We start from the raw sequence: 17,935 nt of genomic DNA, 5'->3' as shown, positions 1-17,935 counted from the left end.
AAAACATCTATTTCTGCTTTATTGGCCATGCCAAAGCCTTTGACTGTGTGAATCACAACAAACTGTGGAAAATTCTTAAAGAGATGGTCCAGACTACCCGACCTGACTCTTGAGAAATCTGTATGCAGGTCAGGAAGCAAAAGTTAGAACTGGACATGGAACAACAGACTGGTTCCAAATAGGAAAAGGAGTATGCCAAGACTGTATATTGTCACCCTGCTTATTTAACTTATATGCAGAGTACATCATGAGAAACGCTGGGCTGGAAGAAGCACAAGCTGGAATCAAGATGGCTGGGAGAAATATCAGTAACCTCAGATATGCAGATGACACCACCCTTATTGCAGAAAGTGAAGAAGAACTAAAGAGCCTCTTGATGAAAGTGAAAGAGGAGAGTGAAAAAGTTGGCTTAAAGTTCAACATTCAGAAAACTTTGATCATGGCATCTGGTCCCATCACTTCGTGGCAAATAGATGGGAAAACAATGGAAAGAGTGAGAGACTTTATTTTGGGGGGCTCCAAAATCACTGCAGGTGGTGACTGAAGCCATGAAATTAAAAGACGCTTACTCCTTGGAAGGAAAGTTATGACCAACCTAGACAGCATATTAAAAAGTAGAGACATAACTTTGCCAACAAAGCGTCTAGTCAAGGCTATGGTTTTTCCAGTAGTCATGTATGGATGTGAGAGTTGGACTATAAAGAAAGCTGAATACTGAAGAATTGATCCTTTTGAACTGTGGTGTTGGAGAAGCCTCTTGAGAATCCCTTGGACTGCAAGGAGATCCAACCAGTTCATCCTAAAGGAAATCAGTCCTGAATATTCATTGGAAGGACTGATGCTGAAGCTGAAATCCAATACTTTGGCCACCTGATGCAAAGAACTGACTCATTCGAAAAGACCCCGATGCTGGAAAAGATTGAAGGCAGAGGAGAAGGGGATGACAGAGGATGAGATGGTTGAATGGCATCACCGACTCAATGGACATGAGTTTGAGTAAACTCCGGGAGTTGGTGATGGACAGGGAGGCCTGGCGTCCTGCGATCCATGGGGTCGCAACGAGTTGGACACAACTGAGCAACTGAACTGAACTGACTGACTATAATAGTAGATACATGTCATTATACATTTGTCCACACCCATAGAATGTACAATGCCAAGAGTGAACCCTAATGTAACTTATGGATTCTGGGTGATAATGATGTGTCAGTGTAGGTTTATCACAAGAATATCACACTAATTCAAATAATAATAGGAGAAACTGGGGGAGGGGGTAAGGTGATGTATGACAAAGCTCTGTTTTCCGGTAAAATTAAAACTTCTTGAAAAATACATTCCATTTAAAATGAATATAACTAAAAATCATAAAGTAGCAATTCATTTTTTCTCATAGATATGTCTAGTTTATTATTTATTTATTTTTGGCTATGCTTGGTTTTTATTGCTGCATGGGTTTTTCTCTAGCTGTGGTCAGCAGGGGTTACTCTCTAGTTGTGGTGTGCAGTCTTATTGCGGTGACTTATAGCATAGGCTCAGTAGTTGTGGGGCATGGGCTTAGTTGCTTCTTGACATGTGGGATTTTCTAGGACTAAGGATTGAAAATGTGTCTCCTGCATTGATAGGCAGATTCTTGACCACTGAGCCACGAGGGAAGCCCCTTGTCTAGTTTTTGTTTTGGGGGTTTTTTTTACATAAAATAAATTAAAATAACCTCTCCATTCACATTATGAAAATTATATGGAAGAACAGAATATTTAAAAGTAAACCAGGGACAAACTTCCAGTTATAAAATAAATGAGTCATGGGGATGTAATGTATACCATGATGACTATAGTTCATAATACTGTATTGCATATTTGAAGGCTAAGAGTAAATCTTGAAAGTTCTCATCGCATGAAAAGAAATGGTAACTACATATGTTGATGGATACTAATTAGACTTATTGTGGTGGTCATTTTACGATATCCCAAATCATATTGTTCACCTGAAGCTAATATCGTATGTCAGTTTTACCTCAATTTTAAGAAGTATGCCAGACAAGATTAATCTTATAGCTCCAAATGAAATAATGCTTCCTTCTCATAAACCAATATTTTATGAAGAATCTAAACCTAAGGCAATTTAAAATTTGTCAGTGTCTTTAAAAAGCTAATATTTCATTTGCTGATTTTCTCTGTTGTTTTTCTTTTCTCTATTTTGTGTATCTGCATTCTAATCTAATCTTTAGCATTTCTTTCCTTCTGCTAAATTTGGGTATAACTTCTTCTGTAGATCTTCTATATCTAGTTTCTACTATACCTATAGTTTTTTAATTTCTTTGTTTTTGTTCAGTCGCTAACTTGTGTCAAATTATGTCCTCTTTTCTAGAAGCTGTAATGTTAGGTTATTGATTTGAGACTGATTTGATATTTTTCTTATTTTTAATGTAGGCATTTACAGATATAATTTTCCCTCTGTTATGCTTTCACTGTATTCCATGCTTTTGCATGTTCTTGTTTTCACTCATCTCAAAGTATTTTCTAACTTCCTTTGTGGTTTCTTCTTGACTCATTGATTGTTTAATATTATACTATTAAATTTCCACATATTCATGAATTTTCCAAATTTTCTTTTGTTATTAATTTCTGGTTTTGTTACATTGTAATCATGGAAGATATTTAGTCTGATTTAAATCTTTAAAATTTATGTTTATTATTACCATACTGTCTTGCTGAAATGACCCTTTAATCAACATATAATGTCATTTTTGGGGGCTTATAACAATTTTTGATTTAAAGTCTATTTTTCCTGATATCTACAGCTACATAAGCTCCCTTTGGTTACTATATTTTACATGGAATATGTTTCTCCATCCTTTAATTTTTGATCTATTTGTGTCTGCATCTAAAATGAGTCTCAAGGGAGAGGACATACGTATACTGATAGCCAATTCATGTAGATGTATGGCAATTATCCTCCAATTAAAAATAAATTTATTTAAAAAATAAAGTGAGTCTTCTACTCACAGACTTAGAAAAAGAACTTATGGTTGCAAGGAGGAAGGGATAATTATGGACTTTGAGAAGCTCATGTACACTGCTATATTTAAAATGGATAACCAAAAAGGACTTATCGTATAGCACGTGCAAATCTGTTCAATTTTATGTGGCAGTCTGGATAGGAGAGGGATTTGGGGGGAGAATGGATACATTTGTTGCAGGAAGGGGCCCCCATCCAGGGCCCAAAAGCTCACTCAGAAATGAATTGTCCAAGGAGACACATGTGCTGACAAAGCAAGAGATTTTATTGGGGAGGGGCACCCGGCAGAGAGCAGTAGGTTAAGGGAACCCAGGAGAACTGCTCTGCCACATGGCTCACAGTCTCAGGTTTTATGGTGATGGGGTTAGTTTCCAGGTTGTCTTTGGCCAATCATTCTCATTCAGAGGGCTTCCTGGTGGCCCACGTATTGCTCAGCCGAGATGGACGCCAGCGAGAAGGATTCTGAGAGGTGGATGGATACGTGGTGTCACGTTTTGACACTTCCTGAACTCTTCCAGTTGGTGGTGGCTTATTAGTTCCATGTTCCTTACCAGGACCTCCTGTCATAAAACAACTCATGCACATGGTAACTATGGTGCCTGGCCAGGGTGGGCGGTTTCAGTCAGTGTACTTCCCCTAACACCTGTGTATGTATGGCTGAGCCCCTTCGCTGTTCACCTGAAACTAACACAACATTTTTAATTGGCTATACACCAATACAAAACATTAATAGGAAGTTTAAAGTTCAGAAAAATAAATAGAGTCTCTTCTCACAGATATAGAGAACAAACTAGTGGTTACCAGTGGGGAGAAAGAAGCTGAAAGGGGCACTTCAAGGCTAAGGGATTAAGAGGTATAAGCTATTCTGTATAAAATAAGCTACAAGAATATATCTTACTGTTAAAAAAATTTTTTTAATTTAAAAAAAAATAAAAATAAAAAGAATATATCTTTCAACTTGGGGAATATAGCAAATATTTTATAATAACTATAAATAGAGTATAAGCATTAACAGTTGTGAATCACTATATTCTACACACCTGTAATAGAGATGGGAATACCAGACGACCTTGCCTGTCTTCTGAGAAAGCTGCATGTGGGTCAAGAAGCAACCATTAGAACCAGGCATGGAACAACTGACTAGTTCAAAATTGGGAAAGCAGTATGACAAGGCTGTATATTGTTACCCTGCTTATTTAACTTATATGCAGGGTACATCATTGGGAAATGCCAGGCTCAATGAATCGCAAGCTAAAATCAAGATTTCCAGGAGAAACATCAACAACCTCAGATATGCAAATAATGGCAGAAATAACCACTAATGGCAGAAAGAAAAAAGGAACTGAAGAGCCTCTTGATGAGGGTGAAAGAAGAGTGAAAAAGCTTGCTTGAAACTCAGTATTTAAAAAATAAAGATCATGACATCCAGTCCCATCACTTCATTGAAAATGGATGGGGAAAAAGTGGAAGCAGTGATAGATTTCAATTTCTTAGGCTCCAAAATCACTGTGGACAGTGACTGCAGCCATGAAATAAAAAGACACTTGCTCCTTGGAAGGAAAGCTATGACAAACGTAGACAGAATATTAAGAAACAGAGACATCACAATGTCAAAAAAAAAAGTCCATATAATCAAAGCTATGGTTTTTCCAGTAGTCATGTACAGATGTACAGATGTGAGAGTTGGACCATTAAAGAAGGCTGAGTGCTGAAGAATTGATGCTTTCAAATTGTGGTGCTGGAGAAGACTCTTGAGAGTCCCTTGGACAGCAAGGAGATCACCCTGAAAATTCATTAGAAGGACTGATGCTGAAGCTAAAGCTCCAATACTTTGGCCACCTGATACAAAGAGCTGGCTCATTGGAAAGGACCCTGAGGATAGGAGGAATTAAAGACAAAAAGAGAAGGGGGTGGCAGAGGATGAGATGGTTAGAGAGCATCATCGACTCAAAGGACATGAATTTGATCAAACTCCAGGAGATAGTGGAGGACAGAGGAGCCTGGTGTGCCACAGTCCACGTTACGAGTAATAAAGTCAGACATGACTTAGAGACTCAACAATAATAAGAACATATAATGTTGTATAGCAACTATACTTCAATGAAGAAAAAAAATGAGAGTATCTTATAGACAGCCTATATTTGGATAGTGGGTTTTGTTGTTGTTAAATTTATTTTTGGCTGTGCTGGGTCTTCGTTGCTGCCCATGGGCTTTCTCTAGTTGTGGTGAGTGAGGACTACTCTCTAGTTGCAGTGCACAGGCTTCTCACTGCAGTGGCTTCTCGTTGCAGAGTGAGGGTTTTAAGGAACATGGGCTTCAGTACCTGCAGCATGTGGGCTCTAGAGCATGGGCTGAGTAGTTGTGGTACACAGGCTTAGTTGCCCCACAGAATATACAATCTTTCCAGGCCAGGAATTGAACCCTAACCCTAACCCTAACCTGAATTACTAGGCAGATTCATAACTACTAGATCACCAGGGAAGTCCTACATTTAAGTAGTTAGTGATAAGGAAAAACTAACTTCTGCTATTTTGCTATTTGTTTTCTATATGTCTATATACTCTTCTTCAGTTCCTCCATTACTTCTTAGTTTTGTATTTAATTGATTTTTTTTTTGGAGTGCATCATTTTAATTCCTTTGTCATTTCCTTTTCTTTACACTTCTACATTATTGTCATAGTGGTTGTCCTGGGAACTACAATAAATCTCTGAAATTTATACAATCTAGTGTGAATGAATACCAGGTTAACTTCAACAGTATGTAAAACTGATCCCATACAGCTTCATTTTTCCCCTTTTATGTTGTTACCATCAAACTTACATCTTTAAACTTTGTGTGTTCATTAACTAATTTGTAATTTTTGTTTTATGCACGTTCTTTTAAATCATATAAGAATATAGTTATTAAACAAGAATTCAATAATATTGGCTTTTATAATTACCTGTGTATCAGTGTCCTTTATTTCCTCAAACAGCTTTGAGTTACTGTCTAGTATGCTTTAATTTCAGCCTGAAGGCTTTGTTCTAACAAGTCTTGTAGAACAAATCTACTGGAAATCAACATTCTCAGCTTTTCTTTATCTGCGAGTGTCTTCATTTTTCCTTCATTTAATTATTTATTTGAGGGCTGCTCCTTGTGGCATGTGGGATCTTAGTTCTCAGACCAGAGAGCAAACCAAAGCACTCTGCAGTGGAAGCACTGAGTCATAACCACTTGGACCACCAGGGAAGTTCTTTCTTTCATTTTTAAAAGATTGTTAAGGGGGGACTTCCCTAGGGGTACAGTGACTAAGAATCCACCTTGCAATACAGGGGAGGCAAGTTTGATCCCTGGGTGGGGAACTAAGATCCCACATGATGGGGAGCAACTAAGCCTGTGTGCTGTAACTACTGAAGCCCGTGCAAGGCAACTAGAAAGTCCTTGTGCTGCAGTGAAAGATCCACATGATGCAATGATCTCTCCTGCCGCCACTGTGATCCAATGCTGCCAAATCAGTCAATCAGTCAATAAATACATATTTTTAAAAAGATTATTATGCCAGATATAGAATATCTTTTTCTTTCAGCACCTTAAATATGTCATCTCACTGCTTTCTGACTTCCTTAGTTTCTAATGAGAAATTGGCTGTTAATCTTTATTTCTTTAAACATTTTACTTTCTATAGTTATAGCTGATTAACCATGTTCTGATAGTTTTAGGTGAACAGAAGGGATTTGGCCTTATATATACGTGTATCCATTTTCCTCCAAACTTCCCTGCCATCCAGGCTGCCACATAACATCGATCAGAGTCCCATGTGCTATAAAGTAGGTCCTTGTTGGTTATCTATTTTAAATATAGCAGTGTGTACATGTCCATCCCAAACTCCCTAACTATCCCTTCCCCTCATATGTCCCACTGGTTACCATAAATTCATTCTCTAAGTCTGTGAGTCTCTTTCTGCTTTGTAAGTTCATATGTATCATTTCTTTCTAGATTCCACATATAAGGGATGTCATATGATATTTCTCCTTCTCTGTCTGACTTACTTCAGTCAGTATGACAATCCCTAGGTAGGTTCATCTATGTTACTGCAAATAGCATTATTTCATTCTTTCTAATGGCTGAGTAATATTCCATTGGGCTTCTCTGTTGGCTCAGTATAAAGAATCTGCCTGCCAATGCAGGAGACATGGGTTCAATCCCTGGGTCAGGAAGATCCCCTGAAGGAGGAAATGGCAACCCACTCCAGTATTCTTGCCTGGGAAATCCCAGGGACAGAGGAGCCAGGCGGGCTACAAGAGTCAGACATGACTTAGCTACTAAAACAATATTCCATTGTATATATGTACAGTATCCCATCACCTCATGGGAAATAGATGGGGAGACAGTGGAAACAGTGTCAGACTTTATTTTGGGGGGGGCTCCAAAATCACTGCAGATGGTGATTGCAGCCATGAAATTAAAAGATGCTTACTCCTTGGAAGGAAAGTTATGACCAACCTAGACAGCATATTAAGAAGCAGAGACATTACTTTGCCAACAAAGGTCCATCTGGTCAAGGCTATGGTTTTTCCAGTGGTCATGTATGGATGTGAGAGTTGGACTGTGAAGAAAGCTGAGCGCCAAAAAATTGATGCTTTTGAACTGTGGTGTTGGAGAAGACTCTTGAGAGTCCCTTGGACTGCAGAGATCCAACTAGTCCATCCTAAAGGAGATCAGTCCTGGGTGTTCATTGGAAGAACTGATGCTGAAGCTGAAACTCCAATACTTTGGCCGCCTCATGCGAAGAGTTGACTCATTGGGGAAGACCCTGATGCTGGGAATGATTGAGGGCAGGAGAAGGGGACGACAGAGGATGAAATGGCTGGATGGCATCACCGACTCGATGGGCATGGGTTTGGGTAGACTCCGGGAGTTGGTGATGGACAGGGAGGCCTGGCTTGCTGTGATTCATGGGATCGCAAAGAGTCGGACACGACTGAGCGACTGAACTGAACTGAACAATATCTTCTTTAGCATTCCTCTGTCGATGGACATTTAGGTTGTTTCTGTGTCTTGGCTATTGTAAACAGTGCTGCAGTGAACATTGGGTTGCATGTATCCTTTAGGATCATGTTTTTCTCTGGATATATGCCCAGGAGTGGGATTGCAGGGTCATATAGTAGATCTTAGTTTTTTAAGGAACCTGCATACTGTTCTCCATAGTGGCTGTACCAATTTACAATCCCACCAACAGTGTAGAAAGGTTCTCTTCTATCCATATCTTCTCCAGCATTTATTGTGAATTTTTTGCTAATAGCCATTCTCACTGGTGTGAGGTGATATCTCATTGTAGTTTTGACTTGCATTTCTCTAATAATTAGCGATTCTTATGTGAGAAATTGGCTATTAATCTTGAGGATCTAAGTGAAAAATCACTTCTCCCTTGGTACTTTCAAGATTCTCCATCTTTCTTGGTATGGATCTCTGTGTTTATTTTACTTAGTTTGATGAACTCCTTAGATGTGTAAATTCATGTCTTCCATCAAATTTTGAAAGGTTTTGGCCATCATTTCATTTTTTTCATTCTGCCTTTACTCTCTCTCCTCTCCTGCTGGGACTCTCAATTTTTTGTATATTGGTGTATTTGATGTTGTCCCTCAGATCTCTTAGGTTTTGTCCATTTTCTTCATTCTCGTTTTTTCATTCTGTTTCTCTGACAGGATAATTGTAATTGACTCATACTCATGTTCACTATTTATTTCTTCTGTCAGCATAAATGTGTTTTTGAAGCCCTCTAGTAAATTGTTTTGGAGAAGGCAATGGCAACCCACTCCAGTACTCTTGCCTGGAAAATCCCATGGACAGAGGAGCCTGGTAGGCTGCAGTCCATGGGGTCGTGAAGAGTTGGACATGACTGAGCAACTTCACTTTCACTTTTCACTTTCATGCATTGGAGAAGGAAATGGCAACCCACTCCAGTGTTCTTGCCTGGAGAATCCCAGGGACAGGGGACCCTGGTGGACTGCTGTCTATGGGGTCACAGAGAGTCAGACATGACTGAAGTGACTTAGCAGCAGCAGCAGCAGCAACAACAGTAAATTGTTTTTCATTAATGTATCTTCTAGACCAAGAATTTCTATTTTTTATATCTCTTTTATATCTCTTCCTCAAGTAATGTGTTTTACTTTTTCCAGCTTTATTGATATAATTGACAGATAATGTGTAAGTTTAAGGTGTACAACATGATTATTTGATACACATATATATATTGTGAAATACAGTAAGGTTAACACATCCTTTACCTCACATAATTACCATTTTGCTGTTATTTCTATTTCTTTATTGATATTCTGTTTCATGAGACAGTTTGTCTTGTTTCCTTTAGCTTTTTGGACATGATTTGCTTTAGCTTTCTGAACATATTTTAGGTAGCTGATTTTTTTTTCATTTATTTTTATTAGTTGGAGGCTAATTACAATATTGTAGTGGTTTTTGCCATACATTGACATGAGTCAGCCATGGATTTACATGTGTTCCCCATCCTGATCCCCCCTCCCACCTCCCTCCCCATCCCATCCCTCTGGGTCATCCCAGTGCACCAGCCCTGAGCACTTGTCTCATGCATCCAACCTGGGCTGGCAATCTGTTTCACATTTGATAATACACATGTTTCAATGCTATTCTCTCAAATCATCCCACCCTCGCCTTCTCCCACAGAGTCCACAAGTCTGTTCTATACATCTGTGTCTCTTTTTCTGTCTTGCATATAGGGTTATCGTTACCATCTTCTTAAATTCCATATATATGCATTAGTATACTGTATTGGTGTTTATCTTTCTGGCTTACTTCACTCTGTATAATGGGCTCCAGTTTCATCCATCTCATTAGAACTGATTCAAATGTATTCTTTTTAATGGCTGAGTAATATTCCATAGTGTATATGTACCACAGCTTCCTTATCCACTCATCTGCTGATGGGCATCTAGGTTGCTTCCATGTCCTGGCTATTATAAACAGTGCTGCTATGAACATTGGGGTACACGTGTCTCTTTCAGATCTGGTTTCCTTGGTGTGTATGCTCAGGAGTGGGATTGCAGGTAGCTGATTTAAAATACTTTTCTTGTATGTCCATTGATTGTCTTGGCTTCTTGAGGTATAGTTTTTATTAATTTCCTTTTTTCCCTGTGAATATGCCATACTTTCTTATTTCTTCATGTATCTCATAATTTTTTGTTGTTGAAAATTGGACATTTTGAGTATTATTATGTGATAAAGCTTGAAATCAGATTATCCTCCTTTCCCATTGTTTCTGCACATTGCAAGTTACAGGTTTTGCTTAGTGAACTTCCTAATCTATTTTTGTAAAGACTGTATTCTTCATCATATGTGGACATTGAAATGTTTCACTAGCTTAGCAGTCATCTAATGATATGAGAGTGATTTCCTTAAACACGTGAAGGCAAAACAAAAAAATGTTTTTCAGTCTTTGCAGACTGGCCCTGTTTTGGTATAGTCCTGTAACACAGCCAGTCTGCTTACAACTCTGCCTTAGCTTTCACTTCCTGCTAGAACTGAGCATAAATATTAGAGGTGAAAGCTTGTAGAACTATCAAGTCTATTCTGGGCATGCATCCTATTATGGGGATACAAAGCTTTTGTTTCCCAAATTTAAGTCTCTCCTCAGCTTTTGCTCCTAGACTTCTGACACATCTATTATGTACCACAACAGCAATGTTTTGCCCTTAGCAGCAGTGGCTTGTTCATTTGTCTTTTAATATTTTTGAGGAACACACTGTGTGAACAGCTGCTTTCCTGCCCTGAATGACTTCTGAGTTAGACAAAACTAAGGCAAGCCTCTGTGTCATTTGTTAGGGAATCCACAGACAGGTCAAAACAAACACAATTTCTTGGAAACAAGGTCTGCTGTGCTCTTTGGGAGCGACATGCTAAGTCAGACATGACGTAGTGACTGAACAACAAAATGATACTATACTGGTAAGAATAATTTGGCATTTTGGTACTTAAACCTCTCCCTACCTTTACCTCCTAACCTCAAAAAAGTGATCAAACCCCTCTCTGTATCCATGATACAACACAGATTTTCCCCACTGGGATTACATTTGTTTATATGTTTGTTTCCACAACAAGACTGCAAACAACTTGAAACTAAAGGCTTTTTTTTTTCTTTATTCAATCAGTGAAAATTTACCACATGTGTACTATGCATGTATTTTAGAAAAGGAACATACGAAGATGAGAAAGACAACACCTTTGTTCCCAAGGAACTTACAGTTTATGGGGGGGACAGATTACAAGGCAGGATAACAGAGATACACTGAAGAAGAAAGGAGCAGTATAAAACTCAAACTGGGAGGTCAGGAAAGCTTCCTGGAAATTATCATTTTTGAGCTGTGTTTGGATTTGTTTGAAGATCATGAAAAGAACTTCAGACCCAAAGTTCTCTAGGTACAACTGCTGACCACAGAGCTACAGCCAGGCATGATATTAATAAATTGGAAGGTTCAGACCAAATGCATCATTTAAGTCTGGATATTTTGGTGGAGCCAACATATCTTAGTGAGTTTTTTTTTTTTTCCAGTTGAAAGTCATTGTTTAAAGAGCACTCATTGGAATATACCAATCACTGATTTCTGCAGGCAGAGTTTACCTGTATGTCCTTAAAAATGTCACACAAAGAGCCTAAAGACCATACTTCAACATTTCCACCATGAGTCACACTCTATTCAGGTGTACTCAATTTTCAGGACAATGATCAAATAAAAAGTGGTGTCAGTAAGGATATGTTAATGTGACGTTGGCACCAAGGCATTAGCACTTGTTTTCATTTTGAGTTGTGGTAAAACGTACATAACATATACTTTCTTTACCATTTTTAAATGCACAGTTCAGTACTGTTAAGTTTATTCACACTGCTGTATGACCAACCTTCAGAATTCTTTTCATCTTGCAAAACTGAAACTCTTAATTATAAACAACTCCCATTCACCCTTCCCCAAGTCCAAACAATCTAGATATCAGGAAGCAATCAAGATAGACTCACTATGATTTCCATTTCGCCAGGGAGTAATCTGCAACCTGAAGTGAAATTTAATCCACAGGGAATTTGCAACAAAATAGGAAACCTGTAGCCATTTCTGTGGAATAACCTTCAGTAAATCATTTCACCTCTCTAGAGCACATATTCTTTAGTAGTCAAAAGGAAGGTAGTGATTGAATGGTATCTAAGGTCCCCTTAGTTTTGATATTTTATAATATTAGCATACTATTACACTTGTTCATCTCATTCTTGCTCGAAATTTAATAGAACCCACTTAAATCAAGATCTGATATCACCATAATCGTTTCAAGTGTATTCTTCCTAAAATATTTCAGTGCATATTATTAGTTTTCAGGTATCAATGGCCTCCACAAGCATTTCACAGCATCTTCAGAAATCTGACTACAAAACATCCTACATTTCAATTGATTTAATTCAACACCAACCCTGAATATCACAAATGATATCCATTCAGATTTAAATGCATCTTTAATATTTTACATCATGGAACAGCAGTGCTAGAAGTAACACTGAGGTGATTTAATCCAATGCACTCATATCAGAATAAAGAAATGGGTCCAGAGGTTCACTGCCTTGCCTGTGTTCACAGAGCTAGACAGAAACAAAGTAAGGAATAAAAGTTGTTTAAAAGCCAGATTTCTTTACTTCTTATCCAGTGTTTCTACTCCATGTTTGCAAATATATGCTTCCCAGTCTTATATAACCTGATAATCTGTCTGGGTAACTGTTTCAAATTAATTAGTATCAAAAGGAAATTCAGTTCAGTTCAGCTGCTTAGTTGTGTCTGACTCTTTGTGACCCCATGAATCGCAGCATGCCAGGCCTCCCTGTCCATCACCAACTCCCAGAGTCCACCCAAACCCATGTCCATTGTGTTGGTGATGCCATCCAACCATCTCATCCTCTGTCGTTCCCTTCTCATCCGGCCCTCAATCTTTCCCAGCATCAGGGTCTTTTCAAATGAGTCAGCTCTTCACATCAGGTGGCCAAAATATTGGAGTTTCAGCTTCAACATCAGTCCCTCCAATGTGAACACCCAGGACTGATCTCCTTTAGGATGGACTGGTTGGATCTCCCTACAGTCCAAGGGACTCTCAAGAGTCTTCTCCAACACCACAGTTCAAAAGGATCAATTCTTTGGTGCTCAGCTTTCTTTATAGTCCAACTCTCACATCCATACATGACTACTGGAAAAACCATAGCCTTGACTAGACGGACCTTTGTTGGCAAAGTAATCTCTCTGCTTTTAAATATGCTGTCTAGGTTGGTCATAACTTTCCTCCCAAGGAGCAAGTGTCTTTTAATTTCATGGCTGCAATCACCGTCTGCAGTGATTTTGGAGACCAGAAAAATAAAGTCAGCCACTGTTTCCCCATCGATTTCCCATGAAGTGATGGGACCAGATGCCATGATCTTAGTTTTCTGAATGTTGAGCTTTAAGCCAACTGTTTTACTCTCCTCTTTCACTTTCATCAAGAGGCTCTTTACTTCTTCTTCACTTTCTGCAATAAGGGTGGTGTCATCTGCATATCTGGGGTTATTGATATTTCTCCCAGAAATCTTGATTCCAGTTTGTGCTTCTTCCAGCCCAGGGTTTCTCATGATGTAATCTGCATATAAGTTAAATAAGCAGGGTGACAATATACAGCCTTGACATACTCCTTTTCCTATTTGGAACCAGTCTGTTGTTCCATATCCAGTTCTAACTGTTGCTTCCTGACCTGCATACAGGTTTCTCAAGAGGCAGATCAGGTGGTCTGGTATTCCCATCTCTTTCAGAATTTTCCACAGTTTATTGTGATCCACACAGTCAAAAACTTTGGCATAGTCAATAAAGCAGAAATAGATGTTTTTCTGGAACTCTCTTGCTTTTTCAATGATCTAGTGGATGTTGGCAATTTGATCTCTGGTTCCTCTGCCTTTTCTAAAACCAGCTTGAACATCTGGAAGTTCACGGTTCTTGTATTGTTTAAGCCTGGCTTGGAGAATTTTGAGCATTAGTTTACTAGCATGTGAGATGTGCAATTGTGTGGTAGTTTGAGCATTCTTTGGCATTGCCTTTCTTAGGGATTGGAATGCAAAGTTACCTTTTCCCATCCTGTGGCCAGTGCTGAGTTTTCCAAATGTGCTGGCATATTGAGTGCAGCACTTTCACAGCATCATCTTTAAAGATTTTTTTTTCCATCTTTAAGGATCTGAAATAGCTCAACTGGAATTCCATCACCTCCACTAGCTTTGTTCATAGTGATGCTTCCTAAGGCCCACCTGACTTCACATTCCAGGATGTCTGGCTCTAGGTGAGTGTGAGTGATCACACCTTTGTGATTATCTGGGTTGTGAAGATCTTTTTTGTACAGTTCTTCTGTGTATCCTTGCCACCTCTTCTTAATATCTTCTGCTTCTGTTAGGTCCATACCATTTCTGTCCTTTATTGAGCCCATCTTTGCATGAAATGTTCCCTTGGTATCTCTAATTTTCTTGAAGAGGTCTCTAGTCTTTCCCATTCTGTTACCTAGTCACAATATTGACTGACTAGGACAAAATGTAATGAACCATTGAAAACAGTCATTCATTTACATATCTTGATTGTTCTGACTAATCTAGAGGGTGACAGCATTAATAAAGGATAATGAATAGAATCCTGGAAGAATGTATTTAAATTGAGAAATGCCTAAGTAAATTGGCCTACCAAATTTACTGCCATTAGGACAATAGTAAACTTAATTATAATTTCAAAATGGAATATTCTAATATTATACTTCTATTTTAGTGTTAGTGTTAGTAACCCTCCTTTTGATGTTAACCAAAAACTCAGAATTTAGATTGTAAAAGTTTATTGATATGATCAAAAAGCAAACAGCCAGACATTTGGTTATCTTTGCCACTACAATGTATAATTTTGAATAGTATTTTAAAATGCATAACAAATAATATTTAAATCAATACTAGAAAAGTAAATTTAAGAATCTACTTAAGGCACTTCAGATGAAAGCTACTTTCAACATTTCCACAAAAGTAACACTATTCTAAGTATAGTAAATCTGCTCTCTACACATTTTAGCCAGAACACAACTTCTCTCCTTAAAGAAGAAGAATGTGCTCTTAAGAGAGACACAAAAAATACAAAGAACTGTCATTCTTCAATGCTCATTGCAAAGTATCTGGAGCTATAGATTACATGGCAGTAATACTCCCCTGGTTAGTCTGTACAAATCAGGGCATATTCATACAAGTCTCATAAGAATCACAGCATAAATTTATTTGGCCTGAGACAAGTACAAAAACAGCAGATAAGGAATCCAGATTCACACAGTTTATAGTGGAGTAACAAAAATGGGCTCCAATAGAGAGTAAATATCACCTCACCCACCAAATCTACTTAAAAAAAAAAAACAAATCAAAAGCCCCACATAGAACATTTCTTCTTAGGTAACTATATTCATCTCTTTCTTCAAACATCTATTATGTAAGATTTCTAGACCATGAGGGAGAGTTATTAGATGGTAAATAGTAGTAGGCAGTCACAATATTATCTTAATATAATACTTCTAAGGTTTCTTAAAATTTTTCACAATCGAAATTTGCATATTTCTATAATAGTGGCATTTCTGGATACTGTTTACAGCCATGGAGAAGATTATAGCTATATCTACTGAACCATCAACTTTCATTCTTCACAGAAATTTGGTTAGCACATATGGTTATTTTCATTGACAGAAAAAATATCAAATTCAAACAGAACTTCTTCAAATGATTACTTTGTTTCTCCACATAAAGTGAGAGGACAAAAGTTAAAATAATAGCAAGAAAACAACAGTTTACAAGAAAAATTTACTTTCTATTCATAAGCAACAACTTAATGTTTCATGATTTTATTTTCCCAATCTAGGGGAGTCCTTTTCCTAACCATAAGGGTTAATAAAATATGTTGTCACTGTAATACAGAAATTGATTTAACCAGATAAATCCATTTTTTTCACTTAGGTACAAATGAAATAAGTGATAATCTCTGAGTTGCAGAAACATTTTAGTCCATTCTAAACTTACACTGATTTTAATACTAAGCTACATTTTTATTAGAGAGGGGCCCATCTTAAATAAATTAGGGAAACAGAATGAGCCTGAAATCTTTCCAAATACAGGCAGCTACCACCACACTCATGAAGAAATCATAATCCTGTATTTAGGAATACTTTTTAATGTCTACAGCTACCAAGAAACATAGTCTGCACAATATTTCAGGAGGGAAGATGGAAGAGGACTGGCTAGTCATTTTTTTCTAAAGTCTAGATGTGTACGCTGAAGAATGGTGTTTCATTTTCAGAAGACACATAGTATATATGATTTCTCTGCTCAAAAGGAAAGATGTGTGAAGTATACACATCCATGCAACGATGGAAAAGCTTAGAATAGATTCCTGATGCTGTTATCAGTAACAGGCATAGGCAAGAACACCTGGTCACAAGTCCCCACTACCTTTGGATAAGATAAAAAATCACATGGCCAAACATTAAGCAACACAGTTTTGAACCCTGTTCTAATTAAAATGTAGTAGTTTTAAATTTTTTTATAAAACTCCACTAAATTAAATGTTCCAGAAAGTTTATTGGGAAGGGAAGGTTAAGAGAAGAATTGTATCCAAATACTTCATGAAAATTGCTTGTTAAGGCACTATACATCTTCTTTGGTTAAATGATTAACTATTTTAATCACTTGGAAAAAAAAGAGGTAATCCAAAATACATAAATTGCATTCTTCTTTTCACACACATTATTTTTCATTTTTCAATTTCCATTACTCCAGTGTCTACATATTTCTGGAATTCTTTTTAACTCATCAGAAAGCTGAAACAAAAATATATACCAGTCTATTAATATCTTAAAGAAAAGTAGTTTTTACCTCTAATAAATATCTTGATTTTATCATATCAGATCAAAGAACATCTGGGTACATGTATAATAAACTTTGAGTACCAATAACAAAAAGTAAGAGACACTGAGATGCTGAGGTAGTCTTAACGAGAAACGGAAGTAGAAATAACCTCAAATTAAAATATCTCCTGAAGAGATGCCAATTAATAACTGTATCAACCATGGTGATAAAATAAGTAATAGAAGTACTGGTAAGATTACCCTTGCATCCCAGTTAGTATTCTATAGGGGATAAATTATTTTAAAATACATATAGACAGAAGAATAAAAGTATAGAGCTGGAGGATTATTAGTCAAGGATCAAAGTTCTAGTAGGTTTTAATCTTTAGAATTAAACAAGTTTGCAAGAAATGCAAAAGGAGATTAAGTTGTTCACTGATCAAAAACATTTAGAAATGTTATAATATAATGAACCGGCCAGGGAATTAATTCAAAATTATCTACTAAAAACTTCTGTTGAAAATATGAAGAATCAATTTGTGTCTCAAAAATATCTCTTGATATACTTTACGTTTAGTATTCATGGTCCTTTATAAAACAGGGCAATGTTGAATTAAAACAAGAATTGTAGTAAATGGCACTCAGATTATAAAACTAACTCATGATATTGCCTGTTGTGTACAGGTACATTTCTTTTGGCTATTAACAGAATAAAATGAAGAAGTTATAACTAGGAGAATAATTTCTTCTCTGAGCTTTAGAGATCGCTATGAATATTTTAAGTCAATTAGACCTTCTTAAACACTCTTTCTTATTCTACAGTATACAAATTGGATTCTACTTAAATGTTCTGTTTATTCTACCTAAACAGCCTGAAAAGTAGACTGAGAAGTTTTGGAAAAAACATTAAAAAATAATTTGTCCTCAAAAAGATGTAAAGTATGCAAATAAGGAACTGTGCGAGGGTAAAAAATGTTCTAATCATTATGAATTTGATAGATT

At 37.2% G+C, this 17,935-nt stretch overlaps 1 protein-coding gene across 1 annotated transcript in view; it reads right to left on the bottom strand.

Moving 5' to 3' along the window:
• Positions 1-15,300: 15,300 nt before the first annotated feature.
• The window catches only part of MAGT1 (magnesium transporter 1), a 46,440-nt gene continuing 43,805 nt past the window's right edge, over positions 15,301-17,935 (bottom strand). The window contains exon 10 of the mRNA XM_061137384.1: positions 15,301-16,906. Coding sequence (XP_060993367.1) covers positions 16,891-16,906 — 16 coding nt within the window. The 3' untranslated portion in view covers positions 15,301-16,890. The remainder of the gene's footprint in view (positions 16,907-17,935) is intronic.

Source organism: Dama dama, chromosome X, assembly GCF_033118175.1.
Source record: "Dama dama isolate Ldn47 chromosome X, ASM3311817v1, whole genome shotgun sequence".
NCBI lineage: Eukaryota > Metazoa > Chordata > Mammalia > Artiodactyla > Cervidae > Dama > Dama dama.
The sequence above is the reverse complement of the archived record's forward strand: the minus strand, read 5'-3'. Positions and strand labels throughout refer to the sequence as shown.